Raw genomic sequence first — 26,949 nt, forward strand, 5'->3', positions numbered from 1 at the left:
CCATTTTTTTTTATTTTTTTATATTTTTTTATTATTTTATTTATTTTTATTTGCAGCGGGCACATCCAGTAACCGCTACCAGTTCGCCAGCCCCCAATCGGCCCAACGCGCCGCCACCCTCTTGGGCACCAGCGTCGAGGAGCTGTCGCGCGTCATCTTCGGTCTCTCCTCCGGGGGTATGGTCACCCCGAACACACCTCGCGCCCCCTTTCGCACCCCGTCGCCCATCGATAAGGGTTTAGAACGCGAAGCCGTCGGCGCCGAAGCCATCGAAGGCATGGCAATGGGTCTCTACGCCGAAGTGTTCAATTGCATCGCCTCCTTGATCAACCGTTCGATCTCGGCGTCGTCTCACACCGTTTCCAGTATTTTACTCGTCGATACGCCCGGATTTCAGAATCCTGCGACTTGCGGGCGGCAAGCAGGAGCCACTTTTGAGGATTTGTGTCATAATTATTTGCAGGAAAGGTTGCAGTTGTTGTTTCATCACACGAATTTGGTGGCGCCGAAAGATCGGTATTTGCAGGAGAACATCGATTTCGTGTTCGATGAGAACGAGAATGAGAATTTGATCAATCCGACGCCGTTGGTGAACCTTCTGGACAAAACTGCGCAGAATAGCGTGGTAAGTTTGATGGACGTAAAAAGTGTCATCGAGTGTTAATGAGTGTTGTTACTTAGGTGAGAACGTCTCAGACTGATCTACACGAAGGTGACCGTCGCGGCTTGCTCTGGTTGCTCGACGAAGAAGCCATTTATCCCGGTTCCACGGACGATTCGTTCTTAGAGCGGTTATTCACTCACTACGGCGACCGTGACCATCAACTTCTCCTCCGGAAAGCTCCCGGGAATAATCAGTTCATCCTTCAACACCTTCAGGGTACAAATCCCGTCTTGTACACTGCGAAAAGTTGGTTGAAACACAGTCGAGAGAATCCGATCGCCAGAGCTGCCGTCACTGTGTTGCAAGAGAGTTGCAAGTATGTCCGTTGGCTTGTCTGTGTTAATTGAAAGACACGATGGATTTTCAGAGAGGATCTCAGCAAGTTGTTTGTGAGCGTGCGGGGGCTGGGGGCGACGAGTTTCAGTGGATCGCTGGTGGGGATTGAAGGGTCGCAGTCCTTGAGGAGGGCGTCGAGTATCAGGAGGACGTTTACGGCAGGAACAGCGGCTATTAAACGCAAGAGTGTTTGTTTACAGGTACGGATTGAACTATACAGGATGTCCCAGAACCCCTGACCCAGAGTAAAAAGAGGCAAGAATTCTGAACCAAAATTGCGAAACTAAAATTTTTTAGCTCAAAAGATAGTCGAGTTAAGACGAAAAAACGGTAGCCAATCTCAAAGCAGAACAGTATTTGAAAATAGGTAACCATGGATACATACTATCATTCATTGGTCAGCTGAACATTACACTCTCGTTGTCTAAGAAATTGGGACTCCGCCTCTAGAATAAGCTTCCGGGATTGGTTGTGAATTTTTTATTCTTTCTTTTTTTTTAAACTGCCGCCGGCACCCTTCATATTCTATGGGTCATGAGTTCTGGGACATCTGTAGCAACCAAATATGCAAAAACAGTTTTATTACAATTCGTGGACATTTAACCAGATTTTCCCTTCAGGTCTAAGAACGACGGAATTAATCGCCAAATTTAACGGTTCTGTAGTTCTCGAGTTTAGCGTGAGTTTGAAGTTCCTGAGCAAGGAGAACAAGGCCACTTTTACCACCATTAGCCCAAACCGTTTTCCTAAAATTACACTGGTCAACACGATTTTTGTCGTCCCATGAACACTATGGTGACCTTGAAAATTTTCTAGGATTTTTGAGATAAAAACTCAAGATAATAACTTATTTCTATTTAAAAGATTTTTTAGATGAAGAGGAATATCAAAAAAGGAAAAAAAATTTTTTTTTTCTTATTTAGTTGTCTCAAAAACGGTTAACTGAATATTTTTTTGTTGCCCTGATACCACTAATTATGTGACAATTGTTAACAATTTATTAGGTAACATTCAAAATATGACTGCCAACTTTTATAGAAAAAAATTACCCCAAGTTACCCTGTTTAAAAACAGAAAACTTCTGAACAAGCCATTTTAAAAAAATTAAGAATTTATAGCTTACAAAACATAAGTTTCAAAGTGGAGTTAGTGGATTTTACGCTCTCTTCTCTGATTGGTTAGTTTATTCTGACTATTGTCTGTTTGCCTTTAAACTCTCGTTTATTTGAATTTTTTCTTCTCTTTCTCTCAATTATTTGAATCACACTATATTTTGAACTCTCGATAATTTGAACTTTTTGCCGGTCCCTTGAATTTCCAATTCAAGTGTACTAGAAGTGTTTTATTTTTGAATTATTACTTTTTTGTTGGACCAACTTAAATTCCAAAATTTTCTACTAAATTCCATAACTCGGATAGTTTTAAAGTTAGACCAATGAAATTTGGTTAATTTACTAATTTGGTGATGCTTATTGAGCGTTTTAAATTATAGAATTTTCGAACATGAAATGAGAATTTTTGATTTTTTTTTCTTATCAGGACTAACTCAAAATCTAAATTTTTCTATTAAATTGCTTAACTTTGACAGTTTTAAATTGTTTTTTGTATCTTTTCATTATTATTTATCATTCATTGTTTGCTGCCTACATGGGCAACCTCGTTCGATCTTACCCTGCGTCCGACATTACTCCAACTCACCTTACAAATTTTTTTTTTAATCAAATAATAATTATTTTTATTTAAAACTAAGACTTTCAGATAGTTTGATGAATGAAATCGCCAAAAATTTATATCTAGTTCCGGAAATTTTACCGCAAAATCTTTCTTTTTCAAGAACACTCAAGTTAGCAGTTTTTTCATATCTCAAAAATCAGACGTCCTGGAAAATTTCAAGGTCACCATCGTGTTCTCCAATCAAAAGTACACTAATTTTGCCTACCGATGCAAATCCTTGGTCCCTCGCCGAACGGAAGATGGGCGTAATGATCCCTGAAACTCTTACACTCTTCGTTAAATCGCTCAGGATCGAATTTCTCAGGCTGCGGGTAAAACTCCTCGTCGTGATGAATGGCGTAGTTTGGTATAATAACAATAGTCCCCTTCTCAATCGTGGCACCATTTGGAAACGAATAATTCTTCGTACATCGTCGGGTTAAATACATAACCGCTGGATATTTCCTCATAGTTTCTTAAAAGAAAAACGATCAGGTTTCTCCCCTTGGAAAAGATTAAAAACTCACCGTCTATAATCTGGTTGAGATACTTCGCCCCCAACACAGCCTCATGGGTCATTTTCCCACATTTCCTCACCGCCGCATTGATTTCATTTCTGGCCCTCTCTTGGATTTCTTGATTTTTGGCGAGTTCGTACAGAGCGAACGTCGTCGCAAGGGTGGACGTTTCGTAGCCAGCGATGAAAAAAATCAGACTCTGGGCAGCGATTTCTTCGATTGTTAACAGCCGCTCGTCGTATAATTTAATAAGTAGTTGCATCAAGTCTTGTCTTGAACTCGTTTCTTGTCTGTGATGGACACAATCGCGCGCTAATTTCAAGAAGAAACTCGACACCTCCTTCGAGTAGTGTCTAAGATGAAGAGTCCGAGCAAAGTTCGGAAACATGGACGCTATTATCAGAGTGAAAAGCGATAAACGCGACATTTCCGGGCATTTTTTCGCACAAAACTCGAAGGGAGAGTCGTCGTCAAACATGCCGCATTCCAATCCGAAAGCGCACGAGCCGATGTTGTCGATGGTGAAGCAAGAAATGATTTTTTCAATGTCGACGGGGGTTGTTTCATTGCGGATTTTCTTAACCAGATTTTCCGCGCAGTTTTCCATTATTGGAAACATTGATTTGATTTTGCTGGAGGTGAAAGACGGATTGAGTTTAGTTCGGAGAGTTTTCCACTGGCCGCCACCTAGGTAGAGGAGGTGGGCGCTCAAAGGGTCGTCTTTTTCGTTATAATAGACTCCACGGTCGTCGAAATGGTCGAAGTCTTTGGTGAGGATGGTCTTCACGTACTCCAGATCCACGACGAGGTAGAGAGGGTTTGTTAGGATGTAAACTCCGCCGTGCTTCCATCCGTTTTTCTTCATTTGGGTGTAGAGGTTTTGGAAGATGAAGCCAGGTTTGGATTTGAGGTGATGGAATTTCACGTTTCCGAGAGGAAAATGCGGTTGTAAATACGGGAGATTTCGTTTTTTCCAATAATTAAACTTCCATTGGTAAAACGCGATCAAAGCAGTAACCAGAAGCACAATTAGAATTTCCAGCACCGCCATGTTTGGAGAAGAAATTGGAACTGCACTTTTGCTAGCCTAGTTACTAAACGATAAAACGTATCGAAAATCGTAAATTCAACTTAACAACGAGATAATGAAACTAATTTACGTCTTCATTTTTGTTTTTTATTAGGAAAAACGAACAAATTTATGTTACTGTTAATTTCTCTTCCAGACCAAGTTCACTGTGGATGGCTTGATTGAGACCCTCCGCAGAACGCGCCTCCGCTTCGTCCACTGCCTCCTCCCCCAACACAACGCCGGCTTCAGCGAAGCCTTGGCGGTGAAAACCAGCTTAGGCCACCCCGAAGACGCCTTGATGAACGTCCCTCTGTTACGTTCCCAAATTCGCGGGGGTCAAATTCTCGACTCGGTCCGTCTCTGTAAACAGGGATTTCCCAACTTTTTGCCTTTGGGCGAGTTCCGAAGACGATTCCGACTTTTGGCTGGTGACAGTAAAATCGCTAGTCCGGTCCTGGACGAGAGGAAGGCCGTAGAAGACATGTTGTTGGCTGTGGATTTGGAACTATCGACGTACAGGGTCGGATTAAGCCAGGTACTCTTTTTATTATTATTTTTAAACGAATGGAAAGTGGCGGGTTTGGATTGATTGATTTCCACGGCATTCAGCCCTACAGCTAAGTCTACTTTCTCAGCACACCCTCGTACGAAAGAGTGCGTTGACATTGACTTTCACCCGAGATGATGGAAATGTATGCCGGTTGTTTTGTTGTCTGATTGCACCAGTAAAGGTGTAGACGTTGTTGATGAAGAAGAAAGGTTGGCAATTTCAAACCGGTTCGACCTCCATTTGTCCGTTATTGGCGATCGGAAGGTTTTTTTTAACATGAGATGAGGTTGTATTCTGGTTTGGTTTCTTTACCGTTAAAAAAGTTTTTGGTTTTGAGGTCATTATGTAGGAGATTTTTTCAAAAAAAAAAGTTGAAAAAATCGCCAATTGTATAATCAAGACGAATTGATGCACGTCTCTTGTGGTTGCACGCGTTTCTGCGGTTCAAATCGTCATTTATTTTTGACATTAATTGACCTTGCTATTGTTCTTTTGTTTGGGAAATTGTATTTATAAGAAAAAAGTTCGCAGAGGCGTTGGGTGGGGAGTTGTTTATAGTAGAAAAAAAGATTTGAAGAACCGAGCATTCATTAATTTTAATTATTTTTTCGTGTTTCATTGATTTACGACCAGCGAAAGCGTTCAGAAATTATTAGTTCAAAAATGATTAACAATAAATGAAAGTGGAGGTCAAAAAAAATAGGAAAATTTGTACAAAATAAAGTGGTAATACAAGGTGTTTATAAATGTTTTTAGCATCAAGGGTGGTTATGAAATGTCAAATAAATTTTAAATAATTGTGAACATAGTTATCTTCTCTATTACAACAAAGCGGCAAAATAGTGCATAACAGGAATTCCAAAGCCCTTCTTGATGCTAGAAACATTTATAAACACCTTGCATTTATTTTTAATAAATTTTCTTAGGTCGATGACTGAGCAGATCAATGCAAATCTCAAACAATAGAGTTTAAACGGGCCGTATGTAGTAGTTATCTTTATAACAAATAAAAAGACTGAAGCCACAATGCTTCTCAGGAACAGGTTCTCATTAAATTAAAAAAAAACCACGCCAGTTGCTCAAGTTTATAACTACTCATCTAAACAAGTGCATCTACAGGTGTCTCAGAACAGAAAAAACAAAAATAATTGATTTGGGTTTAATAGTAGTCGAGAAAGGATGAAAAATAAACAACCAATCCCGAAAGCTTATTGGGGGTGGAGTTCCAATTTCCTAGACAACGAGAGTGTAATGTTTATCTGACCAATGAATGAGAGTCTGTGTCTATGGTTACCGATTTTCAAATTCTGTTCAGCTTCGGGATTGGCTACCGTTTTTTCGTCTTAACTCGATTATTTTTTGAACTAGAAAATTTTTGTTTCAAAATTTTGGTTCAGAATTGTTGACTCCATAAGCCTCTGGGTCAAGAGTTCTGGGACAACCTGTATACTCGAAGTGAAAGTCCGTCCAAAATAAACGCTTTTGAGAAATTTGCGAGTAAACAAATTCTCAGCACTTTTGTTCTATTTTAATGGAGCTTTTTTTTATTATTTTGTCTGAATTTATGTAAAAATTGTAATTTTTTTTTTTTGAAAAATCTGTTCACATGAAAATTTTCAGCTAGTTCCGATAAGAAGTTAAGTATTTAATTGACATGCTGTATGTCAAAGCGGCAATCTTGGCAATCAAAGCAAAACACGAAAATACAATTCGAAATTTTAGCAGTGGATTAAACGAAACAGCTTGTTTTGTTTTGTTTTTTTTGACACTTTCACCCACAAAAACATCCATTTTATTGGTGTTTTTTGATGCTTTTATTAAAAAAATTCACGAAAAACGATGTGACGATAGGCGCGATGGCGTATGACGCAATCCAACATATTTAATTAAAGGCCTGTCACGGCTCAACTGATAAAAACAGTTATAAGGGGTTTCCGGTGTGGTATGCGGGCCTACTTTTATTCAATACTGCACATACCTGTGCATGGATGACCCATGACCTCGCTATTGCGAACGTCGATAGTTTCCTCTGGCCGATTTGTCATATGGCAAACGGTGATTTCCGCGTCCTCGTTTGCGGGAAGTGTAAAGTGATGTAAGCAAACGTGATTGTTTCAATTTTGGAAAATTTTGTGGAACTTCCAGCATCTTTATTGTATGCAATAAATTTTTTATTATTATTAAATGTTCACACGTTATTTGCCGATTTCGTTGAGGTAAAAGGTGAAGTGGTTTCCAATTAGTGCGCCACAGTTGTTGAATCAGTCTTTATAAGTCATTACCAGTTGTTATCATTCTATTAACGGAAGACTTAACAGAGAAAGCTCAGTTTGATTTGTCGAGTAGGTTTTTTAAATTGTAGAGAAACTCTTGCGTATCTTAATATGTTACTAGGTTTAAACCCACAATTATAGTCGGATTTGTTCAACTTTGGTTTAACTCCACCTAAAACCCGTTTATCTACAACTTGAACCAATCGCGTTTGCATTTCGAACCTAGGGCACCTTATAAGAAACATTTGTTTTTAAATTTATTTCGTTACCAAAAATTATGTAAATTTAATTAATGCGTAATTAAGACTTTTTCCATCGAATTGTGCTCGCTCTTTTATAACGACGTGACCGGAAACCTGAATTTTTTACGTGAAAGTAGTCACTTTAAATTGTTTCGAGACTCATGTAAAATATTGATTATCGTAAGGTCATTCCAAATTGATGAGAAAAAGAAATTCGTGAGAACAAATAACATTGAATTGTGTTAATAACCAACAGCTCGGATGAGATTAATTAGAACTTAAATGTTCAATCCGTAAAATAAAAGCAAGCAGTTCCGCCCTGTTGATGTTCATTCGACCGGTTTTTGTCCAGAACAGAATCGGGTCAACATTAAAACAGGAAATCTCTGCCGACACAAAAACACTTGCAATTTCAGGTTCTGATCTACTTATTTCATAAAATTTGATCAAAATTCGCCTCTTTGAGTTAATCTCTTCGTTTTCTTCCCACTCGTGGAGTCGCGGAGATCAATCGGACCAGTTTGATAAAGTGGCCGTTGACCTCGCAACAGGTTCATCACGATTTGCATCGGTAAAAATCGATGGATACCGCTAATGGGCCTTTCTAATCTGAAGGAGCGTCTCGACGCCACCTGTTGGAAACATCGGACCGGTCTTCACCATCAGTAGTCGCGTGACCGCCAAGTGAAACGAAGCAGTGTGTGGTGTGATGCGCGTGAAGATGTACTGACGATGATGGCGACCAAATGCAAACCGGTCAACAAACCTCTCCTGAAGAAATGGACGAAGAAAAGCGAACATGTTTACGAGAACTTAACCTTCAAGAAAAAGGATGACAAGTTGAAGATGGTCATCAGTAATTTTGATAAGATTTTGGATGAGTACAAGGCGCCGGTGACGAAGATACCGAAGCTGCAGAAGGCCAAGACGTGCAGTATTATTGAATCCAAGTGTATTTTGAAGAAGAGTCTCTCGCAGCCTCTGGAGGGCTCGAAGACCAAAACGAAGAGTCTTGCCGAAATTCCTCAGATGCGTTCACTGGCAGTCAAGACGAGTAGTTTGATTGACATCCCTCAAGACACTTCGAAGAACGAATGTTCGAAAGTTAAGGAAGAGGTTCAAAGGATCAATCTTCTAAACAAGGCGAAAAGTTCTCATGATGTTAGTATTCAGGAACCGAGGAAAATGAGCAAGATTCCGATCAAAACTCCTTCCTTGAGAAAGACTTTTCCGAGCACTCCCTCCGGTCTGAACTGTTTAGACCGCCAAAGCAGCGGTAGCGCCCGGAAAACTACGCAATTAACCTTATCATCTTCTAGTATAAAGAGAGATTTTGTTAACAAATCCTCCAAAGCGAAGAGCGTCAAGGATGTCGTACAAAAACTCGAAGGAAACGCCAATCGAAAAGAGGAAAAAACTGCAGAGCCGGAAATCAAACTCGATTTTAAAGTCGTGCAAAATTTCATTGAACACTTGAAAACGGACGAGAAGGAGTTTTACTTGGACCCGAAGAAGGGAAAATTGAATTACAATTCCGACGACAATTCCGACGATTCTGGGAACATTTCCAACGAGAACGAAATGGACTGTGAAGACGAAAAGGTAGAGCGGGGTGTTGTTGTCAAAAATTTAGTTGTGTAAATCGTGGTTTCAGGAACAATCACACTGAGATAATTGTGATGACGTCCTCTATAAGTAGCTCAAAAGTTCATTTTTAACCCGTTCTACAATGGCGAAAAAAGTGTACCAGTTCTTTTAGTCCGTGACTGTACATTAATCAATGTGGTTAACTTTTCATTGTCAAGGTTTTCACCTCAATTAATTATTCCTCGAAATCAAGTTGGTAAACTTATTTTTTTCTTCATTTTCAACTTGTAACCGTAAAATCAAGTCTCTCGTGTGGGTAATTCTGTATTCATTTGATGATTGCTTGAAGGTCATTACCGTTTGCGACACGCAAGACGTTTGTGGCAGAAAATTGAGCTCTTCTTTTTCGTCTGAGATTTAATTGCAGACATTTTTTTGTTGTCTAACATGCGGTAAAACTACTGCATTTCGATAAAGAGAAATCTTTATTGTTGTTTATATTTGGGTATATTTTACGGTTATTAATTAAAAAATTTGGAAAGTACTCGATCACCGCTGGCGTTGGAATGTTCGGTTGTTTGTCAAATCCGGAAATTTCAAAATTATGAAATTTTAAGATGCGTCTAATTGCCTTATGTAATCACATGCTGCGAGTGTTTTTTTACATTGCAATAAATCCTAAGCGACATTCCATATGGAATACAAATTTGGACCTAATTTTGTTCATCTGACTTTCCCCAACGAATTTTATATAAAACAAGTGCTTTCACATACGTAACACTTGGCAGCGTCTCACAAAATATTACTACGATAATAATTACGTTTTTACGGACGTGTACGAAAATATCTGAGTAGTTTATGTATTAACAACACCTCCAAACAATTGCCAATGCGATTACGACGATCGAATGCAGGAGAAGAGCACCGAATATTGGATAGTTTTTTTAAAAGTATATTAAAAATACTTGCTTTTAAATCGAATCAATTGAATTATTATTTATATTGAGTTTGAAATGTTTACTTTATGATCGATTATTTTATCGGAAAATATGTATATTGTCATAAGTTTGATGCTCTAAAACAAGTTTTCCTAATACTAGATATCCAATAATGGGTATCAAAGATCCGAATATGGAATATCCAATAATAGAACCCGAAAATAAAAATATTGTTTTCATTTATCTATTTCAAAGGTTTAATTGGATTTTAATGAACAAGTAATTGAAAATGAGTCGTAATAATTAATAAAAATCTAGTCAACGACGTACGTCCTTCAATACAAAGTGTTTATAAATGTTTTTAAAACAACAATGACAAAAAAATAGAAATAGAAAGTGAAGTAAGATTTGATAAAAGAAAGAATCAGAGTCTATAAAACTGTAAAACTTAGGCAATTATCCAATATTCGATGCTTTTTCCTTAATTACGTTTTTACGGACGTGTACAAAAATATCTGAGTAATTTATGTATTAACAACATCTCCAAACAATTGCCAATGCGATTACGACGTTCGAATGTATAGAATTTCACGGTTAAAGTCCCTGGAGTCGCTTAAAATTGAAAATAGCCCACTCTTTGGCAGCTGTGCGTGTTAATTATTTCAATTTTGTTCGAATTTTTCAGATTTTCTTCCGCAATGGTGTATTGTCCCAACTCGAGTCCCAAAGAGATGAACGTCTTGCAGGAATGGTGGTCAGTCTGCAAGCCCACTGTCGCGGTTATTTGGCACGCCGGCGTCTCGCCCAACGGAAACTTCAAGATTTAGCAGTGCGATGCATCCAGAGAAACGTGAGGAAGTTCTTGATGGTCCGCGACTGGCCCTGGTGGCGTCTTCTGGTGAGAGTTACGCCGCTTCTGAACGTCCATCGGACGGAAGAGGAGCTCCGAGTGAAAACGGTATGGGAGTGTTACTTAAGTAACTGAAGAAAATTGTATTGTTTTCATATAAAACGACACGCTTTCTACACTTCCTGTTAAGATAATACATGTAATTGGGAAGGGTCAGGGTCACGAGCTCGCCCAGCCCTGACCTGTCCACTTGAAAATGTACGTTTGGCAGTGCCGAAATTTCTCGTCCCACTTTTTATTCGCGTGTGCCAAAAATCTGTGACATGTTTTCTGTCGTTGCAGGACGAACTCGAAGCCCTCAAAACCAAATTGGAGAAGATCGAAAACGAACGGACGGCGCTGAAGCACGAAAATGACAAATTGGAAGCCAAAGTGAGTTTTTCTTTTTGAAATCGTTGCGTTGTTGTACCGGTTCAACGGCCTTGACGGTGGATTTGGCAACGAAACCAAGTTTTTAGGGCAGCCGCCCAAAACATTTCGGCTGCAGTTGCAAGCCAATCAGTCACTCTGGCGCCCTATTAAAAATTCACAATGTGAGAGAGGAAAAAGCGCGAATTATGGGCCTCAGCCAAGGGCGGGTTTATTCTAACAATTATTTGCCCCCGTCAATTCGTCCCCCGGTTATTATTTTATTATGAAAAACGAAACATTTTTTATTGTATGTGATCTCAAATACCTGCAGTTGATGTTCTTATTATTATAACAGCGCATGTAAACACAGCTTTCAGGGACAAATTTGCGGGGGACGAAAAGGTTTGGGGACCAATTGCCGTGGACGAACTGTCCGCAAATCCGTTTTTCGCCTCCACCACGTACAGTCTTCGATTTACCAACGATGTATAAAGAATGAATCGTTCTAATTTTAACCACCTTAACTTGAGCCGCCGGCCATCGGTTGTTCGTTCCATGTCGTTATTTTAAAATCACAATTACGACAGTTTGCCAGTAGCGCGATCCGCTCCTCGCCGCGTCCACACGCTCCAAGCATGCCGCTCACGCCGTCAAACTTTTCCGCTTCGTCCTTTTTCCGCTCCTCCAGTTGCGGCAGCGACGTTTCCTTTCCTCTCAGCTCTTCCTCGAGTTTATCAGGTTTGCCGCCTCCATCGCCTTCGCGCCGCTTCACCCCCATCCGTCGAGGTTTCGTGGATTCGCCTTCGGCCCACACGTTCCATACTCGACCATTGAGGAATTTGACGGTGGTGTCGCGATCGCCATCCCCTTATTCCTCCAGGTCTGGTAGTGTGCCGAGAAGAGTGTTCCCTCAAGTCGGAGTCACTTCGGGCGTCGATGAACTCTACGGCAAAGAAGATTCGCCGGTGGTGTTCGACGCCAATTTGAGTTTCGTCTTGGGCTGCAAAGGGAAGATGAGGCAGAAGTTGACGGCGATTCCGGCGCATCAAGAAGCGAAGACGGCGTCGAACGTGTTGAGTAGTAAGATCGCGAATTTCTTAAGAAAAACCGATCATGTGATGGACGAGTGGAAGCGGTTGGGGCACAAAGACGACGGTGGCGGCGGGTATGATGGTAGAAGGGCGGGTAGGTCGCGGAGTGCTACGAATATTTTGATCAAGGGCTTCCAGTTGTACAGTCGGTCGAGCAGTTGCAGTAGGTCGTCGATTGCGAGGGATTATTCCCTCGATGACTGCACCGAAGCAGAAGCAGACGAGGTATTGTAAGGAAATGACATATTATGTCACTGATTGCAGGAAAATCGAACGGTTATTTCCTGGATGGAAACCGGAAGGGAAGTGGCTGGTTATCGGGGTGCAATCCGGGAAACGTTTTTTCTTTAAATAAACGTATTTTCTTTATCAATCGTTTTGTGCCGCTCTCATTATACCGTGTTTGAACTAGTTCTGTCACTTTGGATTTGACACTGGTCAAACGTCAAAATCGACAATATGGAACGAATTTAAACAACAAACCCAAAAATTAAGCAGAAGTTGAGTCTCTTTTGTCTCTTCAGCGATCCAGTTGGCCTAGATCAGTGTCCACCTAATGATTTTTGAAAATTATTGTGAGGTTATGTAACCAATGTCCAATCATTACAGAGGGTGTTTATAAATGTTTAGCATGAATATGAATTTGCACTATGATTGAGGTTAACTGCAAATGTCAGTTCAAAAACCTAAACGCACATTTGTAATGAGCGACAAATTTTTTTGACATTTCATAGCCAATCTTGATGCTAGAAACATTTTTAAACACCTTCTAATTGTAAAGTTGCATTTTTTTAATTTGTACGGAAAATTATAGACGACTAGATGAAAATCTTTTTGTAAAATTGTACATTTTCAATGATAACCGGTTTGGTTGGCCCACCGCCAATAGTGCATTAACTGGTAATTTCAATGTACGTCAATCATTAGATAAAGGCGAACTAAATTGAGGAAACGAAAGTGGATGTCGCAAGGTTTCAGCTATTTTTAATGTTTTTTGATATACTATATATTTGATATACAGGCCGTTCCAAAATTCATGTTAAATTTTAAAACGAAAATTGATTACGTTTAATACAAGGTGTTTATTAATGTTTCTAGCATCGAGGGTGGCTGTGGAATTCCTGTTATGCACTACTATTTTGCCGCTTAGTTTTCATAGTGAATATAACTATGTTTAACTTCACTCAATTTCAAATGTCAGTTGAAAAATCTAAACCCATATTTGTAATGAGCAGCAAATTGCTTTGACATTTTATAGCACTCTTTGATGCTAGAAACATTTATAAACATCCAGTAGTAATCGAGAAAGGACAAAAAATTAACAACCAATTCCGAACGCTTATTTTAGAGGTGGAGTAAAAGGCCACCCCCGATTTCCTAGGCTACGAGAGTATAATGTTTATCTGACCAATGAATGAATGATAGTCTGTGTCCATGGTTACCCATTGTCAAATTCGGGTCAGCTTCGGGATTGGCTACCGTTTTTTCGTCCTAACTCGATAATTTTTTGTGCTAAAAAATTTTTGTTTCGAAATTTTGGTTCAGAATGCCTTTTTTCTCTGGGCCACCTGTATATTACGATTTTTCTAATTTCTTGTGTCGGTTGTCAAAAAAATCCGTCCGGAAAAGTTCGCTTTATTTATCTTCTATTTATCTAAGTTGGCAGGATTTTTTTACTTTCAAGTTTCTGGCCGGAATTAATCCCATTCTATTTATCACCAATAAATCTAGGTGGCCATCCTAAGCACACAATACAATTAAATCCTTGCCAAATCAGCTTTAACAATCTTAAGTAAACTTAAAAAAAAACAGTTGGTCAGTTCCTTTTAGACTTTCGCGGTGGAAAAGTGTCCCAAATGTCGTTTTACAAAGTAAGAATGTCTTTTATTTGTCTAATAATGTCTGTTTTTCAAGACTGTACTAAAAATGAACCTACTTGATTACCGGTGTGTGTAAATCCGCAAATTTATTGATTTAAGTTGGCTTTGCGCGACTGATTGATGCCTTGCAATGATAGTTTTCCTCGTTTACGGAAAAAAATCGTCGAAAACAAACACATTATCCGGCGAAAATAAATAGAATATAAATAAACGCGCCGAAAATCCGCCGCGCGCTCGGTTAAAAATACGCCAAAAGTCGACGATACAAATCACCGAAATTCTGCCTATTTTTCCAGCTGAGCGAGATGACGGCCGACTTGGCCGAAGAACACTCGACGTCGACGTTGGCCACCGAGCGTCTGGATGCCGAAACGTCGGAGCGCATCCGTCTGGAACGGGAAATGTCCGAGATCCAACACAAAAACAAAGAGTTGCAACAGTCTTCGGAACGGCTCGAAATGGAGCTTTTATATGCCCGATCGGATCTCAATGGGATTTCCGAAGAGGACGAGGACGGAGACGTTGACGGCGGGGTTTACAAGCAACGGTACGAGAGAGCCGTTCGAGAGCTGGAGTTTACAAAGAGGCGGTTACAGCAACAGCACGAGGATGATTTAGAGCAGTTGGTCGGGTTGAAAAAGCAACTAGAAAAGAAGGTAAAGACGAGCTGTTTGTAAAACACAAGTTATGTAATGTAAAGGTTTCTAGCATCAAGGGGGCTTTGGAATTTCTGTCATGCACTATTTTGCCGCTTTGTTTTCATAGTGAATATAACTATGTTTGTTATATTGACCGAATTAGATTTTAAAGATTAGGATTAAGATTCGGAGCTAAAAGTTCACTATACACAACTTTAAATGCTACTAATTCGGTTATTCATTGATGGATGTGAAAAACTCTAGCAGTTTTGGATCTTGCGTGAAATTCTGCATAAAATGAGTACAAATAATTTAAATTTGCTCCCCAAATAAACGGGATATCGACCGAATTCGATTAAAATTCAGTAATTAATTAAATTAAGTTTGTTTCCAAAACTAACTTTGTTCAATGATTGGGGTTAACTACAAACGTCAGTTGAAAAATCTGAACCCCCATTTGTAACGAGCGGCAAATTTATTTGAGATTTCGTAGCCACCCTTGATGCTTGAAACATTTGAATGGTGTTATGCAACAAAGATCCAACCCGCAAAAAAAAAATTGATTTTGAGTCCAACTGAGTGAGGTGCCACATCAGTGTTACTGCTATTTTGCTCTATGTGTAGAATCGGTAAAATTAAGTCTTGAATAGCCATGATCTCCATTTTTAGACGACAGTGGCTGGATCTTCGTTGCGTAACAGTATTCTTTTATAAACACCTTGTACAAACAAATGATAACTTGTGACGAGATAAAAATTCATTGTTTTGTTTGTTTTAGTTGACGGACGCGTACGAAGAAGTTGAGGAACAAAGACAAGTCGTCGGCCAGTGGAAACGAAAAGTACAGAAATTAACGGGAGAAATGAACGATTTACGATTGTTGCTGGAGGAGCAGAGCGCACGCAACAACTTACTTGAGAAGAAACAGCGGAAGTTCGATTCCGAGACGCAACTGTTACAAGATGAGCTCAAAAAGGAGAAACAGGCGAAGGACAGACTCGGACGTGAAAAAGAAATGATCGTCGCGGAGAAATACGCCGTTGAAAGCAGTTTGGCCGTAAGTTTACCCCCTACTCATTGTTAAATTTGTTTTCAACACTTTTTATTCTTCAGGACACCCGTCTGGAACTCGACCTTAAGGAGGAAAAAGTCAACTCCCTCCAACGCGAATTGGACGAGATCACTTGCGGCGGCAAAACCGAAGAAGAAGTGACTCTCCTTCGCCGTCAGAAGATCGATTGCGAGCGTCGTCTCCAAGACCAAGAGGAAGAACTGGACGAACTCGCCGGTCAAGTCCAGCTACTAGAACAAGCAAAACTACGTCTCGAGATGTCTCTAGAGTCGATGCGGAAAGAATCAAAGAAGGACGCTCAAATGCGCGACGAAGAATTAGAAGAGGTTCGTTGCAACGCCCAGAAAAAGGTCAAAGCTTTGGAGGCGCAACTCGAAAACGAGCACGAAGAACGAACTTTGCTCCTAAGAGAGAAACACGAATTGGAACGAAGATTAGCGGCGGCGGCGGAATTAGAGAGGAACGACAGAGCCGGGGATGAAGCCCTCCTACACAGGCTGAAGAGGGATTTAAAGAGAACCAAGGTGCTCCTGAGGGACACTCAGACTCAACTGGAGCGACAAAAAGCGGACAATCCCGGCAAAACCATGATTAGACAGTTGAGGAATCAACTGGAGGATCTAGAATGTGCAAGAGCGGTGGCTGTGAAGACGAAACAAAGCCTGGAGGCGGACTTGTCGGAGACGCAAGCGTCTCTGGAAGAAGCAAACCGGTTGAAACACGACGCCGAACAGAAAGTCACCGTTTTATCGCGAGAGAAGAGCGATCTTCAGAACCAACTGGAAGAAAACGAGGAAGAGTTGGCCGAAGTACTTAAGAAGTACAAAGCGGCGGTGCAACAGATGTCGCTGGATCAAATCGCGTTGCAAGAACAAGTGTCGTTGGTGGCGGAGCTAGAGGTGGAACGCAACCATCTGAAGGAGCAGTTGGCAGAATTGACCACCAAGTTGGAGTCTGTTGAAAGCATGGGAGACGCATCGTCGAATTTACTAGTGAAGAGGTGAGTTGAATTCACTTATTTTATAACAATTGAATTTCGCTGTTTTCCAGGACCGAACTCAAAGTGAAAGAATTAGAGTCGAAATTGGAACTAGAACAGACAACCAAAGGTCGCCTGGAGGTACAAATAACGCGACTGAAAGAAGCGGTCGATAAACTCCAATCAGAGTTGGCGACGGCGCGGGTGCGGGATCAGCAAAGCCAAGACCAAGTGAGAAAATTGCAGCGAAACTTGCGCGAAGTTAAAGAGGAGCTCAACAACAGTTTGGTGAAGGAATCGGAAGTGATTCAGAAGAAGAAAGAACTAGAAAAGCGCTACGAAGCTCTCGAGGCTGAAACTTCGACGGCTCGGACAGACTTGAAGTTGGCGCTCAAACGAATCGAAGATTTACAAGCTGCCATTCAAGGGGAGTTGGAGAACAGCACCTCTGACATTTCAGACAGGTAAAATAAACGTTAGATTAAAAGAGCGGCGAAAATTGAGTTGATTTCTTTCAGCGAGCAAGATACTTACAGTTCCGACGAATCGGTGAATACTTTTCTGGCGAACAACAGATCGTTGACGAGCGATTTGAAGAGCACGAGTCGTTCGAGCACACTGAGTACTCTGGGAAAAGACTCTTCGTATGCCTGAGTGGCGGCGAACGTCTGCAGGAGTCTGTCAATGACCTTCTGCAGACAAGAGGAAGAAGACGCTTCTGATTACGTTTAGTATTTATGACGATCAGATTTATTTTATTGTGATAAGACTGAGATGATTTTGACAAGTTTTTATAAGACGGTACTTAGCGACGCAAGTGTAATCAAAATGTTGACGCAATCAAACTCCTCAAAGGGGCCAGGTTCATTTTCACTTGTTTTCATTCAGCTTTTGAGTTGTAATTATTTGTGGATAAACGAGTTTTACTCAACATGCTGTTGATATATTCTTTATAGACATGTTCTTTGTATATACGCTTCACAATATGTTTATAGTAATCAGTCAATGTATTATAGCGATTGGAACGTAAATGTTAGGTTTTAAATTTTATAAGTCACTGTACCTAGAGAATTTACCATATTCTGTATTATAATTTCAATGTTGTGGAAATATATTGTTTACAATATTTTTTTGGATTTTTATTCTACATTTCCGAACCAAGGCCGTAAAAAGAAGTTTTTCGGCCGATCTGAAATTCAAGGCTGTGAGTTACAGTTCGCCGGCTGAGGTGCACGATTTTTAACGCGCCACTCAATTTGAATGAAAACTTGATATTTGAGACGCAAAAACTGAGTTTTGCCGGTCCCATCCTAAATCCCCTAAATCCGCCTCTGATTTCGCTAATTTTTACGTTTGATTTTGAAAGATTTTAATTACATACGCAATCTAGAGCGTATAGTTCAAATTTGAATTTCAAATTGGCGCAATTGTTGTAACCAACCTAAAGAAACCAAATACTCTAAATTTTAATTAATTTTTTTACTGAAATAACGGGTAATTTATATCAATTTTGGTTTATCCGGATCATATCTAGACTCTGGAATGCGTTAATTGTGATAGAATTAATCATTTATTTGTTATCTCGAGTGAAATTTGATAAAATCAGTGACGTGTGACAGTTCTCCGCTAGATGTCGCGGCATCGCATTTTGACGTTTCAAAATTTTCGCATAACCAAATAAGGGATTTCCGTCTTATTTCGTGAACTAGATATGTGGTGCATCTAGATAAGCAACAAAATACCTCGAATTAATGCACTAATAAATGTAAATAGTTTTCAACGACGATAGCAATAAAGTGAAGCCAAGGTGAGTACGTGTTGCCTCTTAAACATGACGTTTTTAGGTTATGTTTGGTTTCTGATAACCGTTTATCTAAAAATTTCAGATGTCTTTCCGTGTAGTTCGTAGTTCCAAGTTTCGTCACGTTTACGGACAAGCCCTTAAAAGAGAGCAATGTTATGATAATATAAGGGTGAGCAAGAGTTCGTGGGACGCCACATTTTGTGCAGTCAACCCCAAATTTCTGGCCATCATCGTGGAAAGCGCCGGCGGGGGGGCTTTCATCGTTCTACCTCATAACAAGGTACATCTTCATAAATAATTTATTATGCTTAGAAAGTTGAATTTAACGAATTTAAGCACCTTATGAATCATTCAGGTTCAAAAATGCACTCTCCTATTAATAGAACGCGGTTATTTTCGAGCCAAACGCGTCTATATTCAGTTTTTGAGAGTCTGCCAAGTGTTGCAATATCTCGGCTTGTCCCAATCCGTCTTTGTTTTTTAGGTGGGTCGTTTGGCCGCCGATCATCCTCTCGTGGGGGGTCATAAAGGGCCAGTTTTGGACATTGCTTGGTGCCCCCACAACGACAACGTTATCGCCAGCGGATCAGAAGACTGCGTTGTCAAAGTATGGCATATACCAGATGGAGGCCTTATCAAAACCTTGACGGAACCGATCGTCGATCTACTCTACCACCAAAGACGTGTAGGTCTAGTTCTCTGGCACCCCACCGCTCTAAATGTGTTATTGACGGCGGGGAGCGACAACCAAGTGGTCATTTGGAACGTCGGCACCGGCGAAGCGCTCGTCAAAATCGACTGCCATCCTGATATCGTTTACAGTGCCTGTTTCAACTGGGATGGCTCACAGTTATTGACCACCTGCAAAGATAAGAAAATTAGGATGATTAATCCCAGGACGGGGGAGGTGGAATCTGATGCGGTTTGCCATGAAGGTACAAACTTCCGTAGTCCAGGCAAAATCGCTCATTGTTCCAAACAAAATGTCAAAAGTTCCAATTGCTAAAAAGTTACGCGCTAGTAAATGTCAAAGAAAACTAATATTTGCAAATATCTTGTTACTGGTGATTCCAATGGCAAAATTACTTCTTATGAAAATAATAATAATAATAACTTTAGCCAATTTGTTACGAACGATAAAATGAAGCTTCAACACAAAATCCTTCTTCATTTTGTGAAATTTTCAGGTTCAAAAGCGACACGCGCAATCTTCCTTCGACACGGCCTGGTCTTCACGACGGGCTTTTCGAAAATGTCGGAACGCCAATACAGCCTTCGAACCCCCGACGCCCTCAACGAGCCCATCGTCATGGTGGAATTGGACACTTCGAACGGCGTCATGTTCCCCCTGTACGACCCCGACACGAATTTAGTTTATTTATGCGGCAAAGGCGATTCTGTCATTCGCTATTTCGAAATCACCGCCGAGCCGCCGTTCGTCCATTACATCAACACTTTTCAAACGCCCGACCCTCAACGAGGCATAGGAATGATGCCGAAGAGAGGATGCGACGTGACCTCGTGCGAAATCTCGAGGTTTTATAGGCTAAACAACTCCGGACTGTGCCAAGTGATAACGATGACCGTACCGAGAAAATCTGAACTCTTCCAAGAGGATCTCTACCCGGACACTTTGGGTGACAGTGCGGCGCTGTCGGCTGAAGAGTGGATCGAAGGGAGGGACGCGGAGCCTCTGTTGATTTCGCTCAAGGATGGGTACAAACCGCCGGAATCGAAAGCGACCATTTCGGTGTCGAAGAGGAACATTTTAGACAAAAGCTCCTCGAAATCGGGGAAGACTCAAAACCAAACACAAGTTTCGGTGAGTGGTTTAGATTTGTCGTGTTTCTTAAGCTAATTTTATTGATTTAGGACAAAACGTTGCAAGAATTCGCCGACGAAATAAGAAAGTTGAAGGCGATGATCGTCAAACACGAAAACAGAATTCGAGCGTTGGAAGCTGAAGTGGCTTTGAGCAAAGCTAACGCCGACGAAGATGGCTCTGGTGGCGATGGACTCAACGCAGGGCACACGTTAGGAGACGACGAGGTTTAGTACGCACAAATTGTTGCCTTATCATTTCTAAACAAGTGCTCAAATCGTTTGCAATTTTCGCTTCTACTTTTTTGATACATTAAGTCTAATATATTTATTTTATCATCTTTTTTTTAATTATGATGTCATTTTTTATCACCCCAAAGTGCTCTTTAATACATATTATCTACGATTGTTAAATGCCTAGTTATAGAAGATTATAATATTTTCATGAAACGTTAGTTATATTCTATATAGTTTATAAAGTTCGGGCAAGTGTCGTTCAGGACGTTTCCGTCTTCACATGACAATAACGACAGACTCGCTTTTTCTTGATTTTTGTACATAACAAATTTTTCATAAAACATTAGGAAAGGAAATCTTCAAGAAAAAACATTGTACATAATTGTGTAATTTTATTAATTAGCGATGGAGATGGCCTTGACGACAAATCTCGGATGTAAATTTTGTGTGTTCCATGTTTAACAACGAATAATGTAAATAAATGTATAAATATGTAATGCATTTGCAAAGAACAACTAATAAGAATTGTTTTATTAGTATTTTTACAAATACATTTTAAAATTTTCTTCGGGACTGTTTTTTTTCACTCACTAAAAAGTTAAGTTGGCAGCAGCTCCTAGCGATTTTAATCGGTAACTGTTAGCAGTGAAAGTGTGGTCAAATGGAGGAGGGGGTGTGGCCTAATGGAGAAAGGGGGTGGCCAAATGGGAAGTGGGTGTGCCTTAATTGAGGAAAAGGGGGTGTGGCCAAATGGGAAGTGGGTGTGGCTTAATGAAGGAGGGGTGTGGTCAAATGGGAAGTGGGCGTGGCTTAATTAAGGAAAAGGGGCGTGGCTTAATGGGAAAGGGGAGTGGTCAAATGGAGGAGGGGGTGTGGCCAAATGGGAAGTGGGTGTGGTTTTATGGAGGAGGGTGTGGTTTAATGGAAAATGGGGGTGGCTAGATGGAGGAAGGGTGTGGCTTAATGGAGGAGGGGGGGGGTGTGGTCAAATGGGAAGTGGGTGTGGTTTAATGGAAGAGGGGTGTGGCTTGATGGAGGAAGGGTGTGGTCAAATAGAAAATGGGTGTGGCTTGATGGAGGAGGGGTGTGGTCAAATAAAAAATGGGTGTGGCTTAATGGAGGAGGGGGGTGTGGTCAAATAGAAAATGGGTGTGGCTTAATGGAGGAGGGGGTGTGGTCAAATGGGAAGTGGGTGTGGCTTAATGGAGGAAGGGTGTGGCTTGATGGAGGAGGGGTGTGGCTTAATAGAAAAAGGGTGTGGCTTAATAGAAGATGGGTGTGGCTTAATGGAGGAGGGTGTGGTCAAATGGGTAATGGGTGTGGCTTAATGGAGGAGGGGTGTGGCTTAATGGAGGAGGGGTGTGGCTAAATAGAAGATGGGTGTGGCTTAATGGAGGAGGGCGTGGTCAAATAGAAAATGGGTGTGGCTTAATGGAGGAGGGGGTGTGGTCAAATGGGGAAGTGGGTGTGACTTAATGGAGGAGGGGTTTGGCTTAATGGAGGAGGGTGTGGTCAAATGTAAAATGGGTGTGGCTTAATGGAGGAGGGGGTGTGGTCAAATGGGTAATGGGTGTGGCTTAATGGAGGAGGGGTGTGGCTTAATGGAGGAGGGTGTGGTCAAATGGGGAAGTGGGTGTGACTTTATGGAGGAGGGGGTGTGGCTAAATAGAAGATGGGTGTGGCTTGATGGAGGAGGGGTGTGGTCAAATAGAAAATGGGTGTGGCTTAATGGAGGAGGGGGGGGTGTGGTCAAATGGGAAGTGGGTGTGGCTTAATGGAGGAAGGGTGTGGCTTGATGGAGGAAAGGTGTGGTCAAATGTAAAATGGGTGTGGCTTAATAGAAGATGGGTGTGACTTTATGGAGGAGGGGTGTGGCTTAATGGAGGAGGGGTGTGGTCAAATGTAAAATGGGTGTGGCTTAATGGAGGAGGGGGTGTGGTCAAATGGGTAATGGGTGTGGCTTAATGGAGGAGGGGTGTGGTCAAATAGAAAATGGGTGTGGCTTAATGGAGGAGGGGGTGTGGTCAAATGGGAAGTGGGTGTGGCTTAATGGAGGAGGGTGTGGTCAAATGGGTAATGGGTGTGGCTTAATGGAGGAGGGTGTGGTCAAATGGGGAAGTGGGTGTGACTTTATGGAGGAGGGGTGTGGTCAAATAGAAAATGGGTGTGGCTTAATGGAGGAGGGGGGTGTGGTCAAATGGGAAGTGGGTGTGGCTTAATGGAGGAAGGGTGTGGCTTGATGGAGGAGGGGTGTGGCCAAATGTAAAATGGGTGTGGCTTAATGGAGGAGGGGGTGTGGTCAAATGGGTAATGGGTGTGGCTTAATGGAGGAGGGGTGTGGCTAAATTGAAGATGGGTGTGGCTTAATGGAGGAGGGTGTGGTCAAATGGGGAAGTGGGTGTGACTTTATGGAGGAGGGGTGTGGTCAAATAGAAAATGGGTGTGGCCTAATGGAGGAGGGGGGTGTGGTCAAATGGGAAGTGGGTGTGGCTTAATGGAGGAAGGGTGTGGCTTGATGGAGGAGGGGTGTGGCTTAATAGAAAAAGGGTGTGGCTTAATAGAAGATGGGTGTGACTTTATGGAGGAGGGTGTGGTCAAATGGGGAAGTGGGTGTGGTCAAATGGGTAATGGGTGTGGCTTAATGGAGGAGGGGTGTGGCTAAATAGAAGATGGGTGTGGCTTAATGGAGGAGGGGGTGTGGTCAAATGGGAAGTGGGTGTGGCTTAATGGAGGAAGGGTGTGGCTAAATAGAAGATGGGTGTGGCTTAATGGAGGAGGGGGTGTGGTCAAATGGGAAGTGGGTGTGGCTTAATGGAGGAAGGGTGTGGCTTGATGGAGGAGGGGTGTGGCTTAATAGAAAAAGGGTGTGGCTTAATAGAAGATGGGTGTGACTTTATGGAGGAGGGTGTGGTCAAATGGGGAAGTGGGTGTGGTCAAATGGGTAATGGGTGTGGCTTAATGGAGGAGGGGTGTGGCTAAATAGAAGATGGGTGTGGCTTAATGGAGGAGGGGGTGTGGTCAAATGGGTAATGGGTGTGGCTTAATGGAGGAGGGGTGTGGCTAAATAGAAGATGGGTGTGGCTTAATGGAGGAGGGGGTGTGGTCAAATGGGTAATGGGTGTGGCTTAATGGAGGAGGGGTGTGGCTAAATAGAAGATGGGTGTGGCTTAATGGAGGAGGGGGTGTGGTCAAATTGGAAGTGGGTGTGGCTTGATGGAGGAGGGGTGTGGCTTGATGGAGGAAGGGTGTGGTCAAATAGAAAATGGGTGTGGCTTGATGGAGGAGGGGTGTGGTCAAATAAAAAAAATGGGTGTGGCTTGATTGAGGAGGGGTGTGGTCAAATGTAAAATGGGTGTGGCTTAATGGAGGAGGAGTGTGGCTTGATGGAGGAGGGGTGTGGCTTGATGGAGGAAGGGTGTGGTCAAATAGAAAATGGGTGTTGCTTAATGGAGGAGGGGGTGTGGTTTAATGGAGGAGGGGTGTGGTTTAATGGAGGAGGGGTGTGGCTTGATGGAAGAGGGGTGTGGTCAAATGGAAAATGGTGTGGCTTGATGGAGGAGAGTGTGGTCAAATGGAAAATGGGTGTGGCTTAATGGAGGAAGGGTGTGGCTTAATGGAGGAGGGGTGTGGTTTAATGGAGGAGGGATGTGGCTTGATGGAGGAAGGGTGTGGTCAAATGGGAAGTGGGTGTGGCTTGTTGTAGGAGGGGTGTAGCTTAATGGGAAAAGGGTGTGGTGAAATGGGAAATGGGTGTGTCTTTATGGAGAAGAGGTGTGGCTTAATGATGAAGGGGTGTGGCTTGATCTATAAGGGGGTGTGGTCAAATGGGGGAGGGATGTGGCTTAATTGAGAAGGGATGTAGCCTAATGGAGGAGGGGGGTGTGGATTAATGGAGAAGACTATTTTTTAAACTCTGGTAGTTTCAATTATAATAATTTTATTATGCTTTTTCTTCTTTTTTTATTTTTGGCAGCTCCTTTACACATAAAAAGTGAGTTTTAATTACAAACGTTAAGACAACAGTTTACAAAAGTAATGAAAAAGTGATGACTGCGAAAAAAAACTTGCAAAACAGATCCAAATATCGGTACCTAAAACAAACAAAAATCGGATATTATTTAATTAGTTTTAACACTCACATTTTCATGCGTCTTACATCAGCTGGAATGTCTTCATCGCGCTCTTTCATAATATGTCGTCGAATAAATAATCCACAGTGGAACAGATAATCTTCTAATTCAAACCCATCGGGGGTTAACTGTAACTCTTTTATTTCTCTTGAATTCAAAAGACTTCGAACAGTGTTGCTGTTCGTTCTATCAAAAGTCCATTGCCGGTTCGCGTAGTACTCAAACATTCTGTAAGATTTCCAAATTCGTTTCTGAATTCTCACTAAGCTAAAAGAAGAATTAATGATAAAAAAAGAGGATTTGAATTGTTGAAACGACCTACAAGGGTTTAACTCCTAGAAGAAAAAGTAACATGTCCACAAAAATCGCCGGCACCAATTGAAAGAAGAAGAACGCCAAATTGTGCGCAATCTTCGACTGTCTTAAAGTACCGTTAGGATACCAGAGGACTTTGCTGAAAGCTACTCGATTGACCAACACTTCTTTACCCAAATCTACCACTGCTTGCATTGTTAGTCCTAACCGTTGCGCATCTTCAGACAATGTAGCGTGGTAAATTCTTCGAGTTCTATAAGAAGAGTGGTCATAAACACTTGTAAGCAAGATGTTGACCATGATGTCAACAGGACAACAATCGACGATGATATCTTTACGAGCAACCATCGTCCTGATGACTCCTTTGCTTCCACCGACTAGTAACCCTGAGATGTTGTTCAAACTGTCTGTGAATCCTTGAATTGGTTCTTCCAAACTGGGGTTCCCACAGAAGGTCTCACGATGATTACCGGTAGTTCGTCTAAGACATCTTCGATCAAAGCTTCACCAAGAGCTTTAGTGAAGCTGTAGTTGTTGTTACTGCTTCCTAAGAAGCTAAACAACACGTTATGAAAGAAAAATGGATCTTTTTCTTACTCTTTATGAAGTTGTTGTAACGCGTCTTCCAACATCAACTTCGTCCCTCTGACGTTCGTTAGAACTGTACTTTTGAAAGGATCTTCAAACTTGACAACACTGGCTGAATGGTAGATAATTTCAGTTTCCTCAGCCAATCTCTTCCTGTCTTCAGCGGAGAGACCCAACTCCTGAAGACTAACATCTCCCGGAATTCCCGTAACTTTGTCAAAAATGCCTTCACCGGGCGTTTTCTTGACGCCCTCAAAAAGCTTCAAAAACACATTGAGGAATTACCGTTGGACTTCTTACCGGTCCGCGAAACATTCCCTGAAGACGCTGCGTGGCATTTTTTCCTTTTTTCTGTCGCAAGAGAACGTAAATTTTCGAGCAGGTGCAAGTTCGTAACAGCTTTTCGATGAGGAGTTTGCCAATGAGGCCGGAGCCGCCGGTTATGAAGATGGTTTTACCTGAAAAAAACTCGAGGATTCTGTTAGGGGCATCGGTGGAGGCGCACATCTTCCGCAATTTGGTCTGAAGGAAAGTTGAACAGTTTGATCTAATATCCACTAATTTTGACCTTCAGCCGATTGATGCTTTGATAGTGATTGTTAATTGTCTATAAAAAGAAACAACCTTGATAGGTTGTCATAATTTAAATTAATTTTCGTCGAACTGTGAATAAATTAAATTTTATTGTCTGTTCACTAAACATCTTTTTTTGGCGGTACTGATTCTTCTGAAAGACGGAAAAAATAAAATTAAAATTACAACCGCATCAGTGTCTTTCTTGGTCGATATCTCGCTTATTTTTTGAGCAAATTGGAGTTTGATACACTCATTTTACGTAGAATTTCACGAGGGATTCAAAAACCTGAGTTTCGTTAAAATCGGCCAACAAATAACCGAGTTATGGCCGTTTAAATTTTTGGATTTCTGGAAACTAAACTTTTTCTCGCGTCTTTCTACAGATGAATCAAGTCTTATCTCGATTTTGAAAAATTTTTAAAAATATTTTTTTCGAGCAAAGAAAAATACAGATTTTTGGTTTCCTGGAATGCTTTAAGTAGATGCGATTTTTTATTCTTTATAAACTGCGTTCTTTAGAGAAAGTGTAAAGTGTGGATTTATAATCGCAACGGACTTTAAACAATAAAAAAATGTTAAACGAAACAAAATACAGGAAGCGCTCATTTACCGCGATAACATTTAATTAATTCTTCGTTTCCTTTGAGCAAATTTTCTCCGATTA

The 26,949-nt window shown here is 41.3% G+C and overlaps 3 protein-coding genes and 1 pseudogene across 6 annotated transcripts in view; 2 read left to right on the forward strand and 2 right to left on the reverse strand.

Annotated features, from left to right (window-relative positions):
* Positions 1 to 17,942, forward strand: part of Mhcl (Myosin heavy chain-like) — a 32,091-nt gene extending 14,149 nt beyond the window's left edge. For all 3 annotated transcript variants that reach the window (XM_088033012.1, XM_088033013.1, XM_088033014.1), the window contains 11 exons: positions 57 to 625; positions 682 to 980; positions 1,032 to 1,200; positions 4,458 to 4,838; positions 10,579 to 10,851; positions 11,086 to 11,175; positions 14,422 to 14,781; positions 15,542 to 15,820; positions 15,877 to 16,835; positions 16,886 to 17,278; positions 17,333 to 17,942. In XM_088033012.1, coding sequence (XP_087889138.1) covers positions 57 to 625; positions 682 to 980; positions 1,032 to 1,200; positions 4,458 to 4,838; positions 10,579 to 10,851; positions 11,086 to 11,175; positions 14,422 to 14,781; positions 15,542 to 15,820; positions 15,877 to 16,835; positions 16,886 to 17,278; positions 17,333 to 17,468 — 3,908 coding nt within the window. In that variant the 3' untranslated portion in view covers positions 17,469 to 17,942. The remainder of the gene's footprint in view (positions 1 to 56; positions 626 to 681; positions 981 to 1,031; positions 1,201 to 4,457; positions 4,839 to 10,578; positions 10,852 to 11,085; positions 11,176 to 14,421; positions 14,782 to 15,541; positions 15,821 to 15,876; positions 16,836 to 16,885; positions 17,279 to 17,332) is intronic.
* LOC148178066 (putative cytochrome P450 6a23 pseudogene) lies at positions 1,583 to 4,342 on the reverse strand (annotated as a pseudogene). The gene is made up of 3 exons (XR_015769791.1): positions 3,241 to 4,342; positions 2,940 to 3,188; positions 1,583 to 1,746 (listed from the first exon to the last, which is right to left on the reverse strand). The product of XR_015769791.1 is annotated as a putative cytochrome P450 6a23 pseudogene (transcript).
* A 483-nt stretch (positions 17,943 to 18,425) lies between the features above and the next one.
* coro (protein coronin) lies at positions 18,426 to 21,242 on the forward strand. Its single transcript, XM_088032805.1, has 5 exons — positions 18,426 to 18,621; positions 18,701 to 18,898; positions 19,103 to 19,553; positions 19,806 to 20,440; positions 20,491 to 21,242. The coding sequence occupies exons 2-5, from the start codon at positions 18,701 to 18,703 to the stop codon at positions 20,671 to 20,673; spliced, it is 1,467 nt and encodes a 488-aa protein (XP_087888931.1). The 5' UTR covers positions 18,426 to 18,621; the 3' UTR covers positions 20,674 to 21,242.
* Positions 21,243 to 24,743: 3,501 nt separating this feature from the next.
* On the reverse strand, positions 24,744 to 26,891 carry LOC148178068 (putative fatty acyl-CoA reductase CG5065). Its single transcript, XM_088033444.1, has 11 exons — positions 26,842 to 26,891; positions 26,736 to 26,798; positions 26,604 to 26,679; positions 26,469 to 26,534; positions 26,374 to 26,436; positions 26,278 to 26,316; positions 26,010 to 26,231; positions 25,719 to 25,969; positions 25,610 to 25,676; positions 25,129 to 25,577; positions 24,744 to 25,073 (listed from the first exon to the last, which is right to left on the reverse strand). The coding sequence occupies exons 1-11, from the start codon at positions 26,889 to 26,891 to the stop codon at positions 24,812 to 24,814; spliced, it is 1,608 nt and encodes a 535-aa protein (XP_087889570.1). The 3' UTR covers positions 24,744 to 24,811.
* Between the last annotated feature and the right edge of the window lie 58 nt (positions 26,892 to 26,949).

The sequence above is a fragment of the Gnatocerus cornutus genome, chromosome 3 (assembly GCF_029298725.1).
Source record: "Gnatocerus cornutus isolate USDA-ARS CGAHR chromosome 3, icGnaCorn1.1, whole genome shotgun sequence".
Classification (NCBI taxonomy): Eukaryota; Metazoa; Arthropoda; class Insecta; order Coleoptera; family Tenebrionidae; genus Gnatocerus; species Gnatocerus cornutus.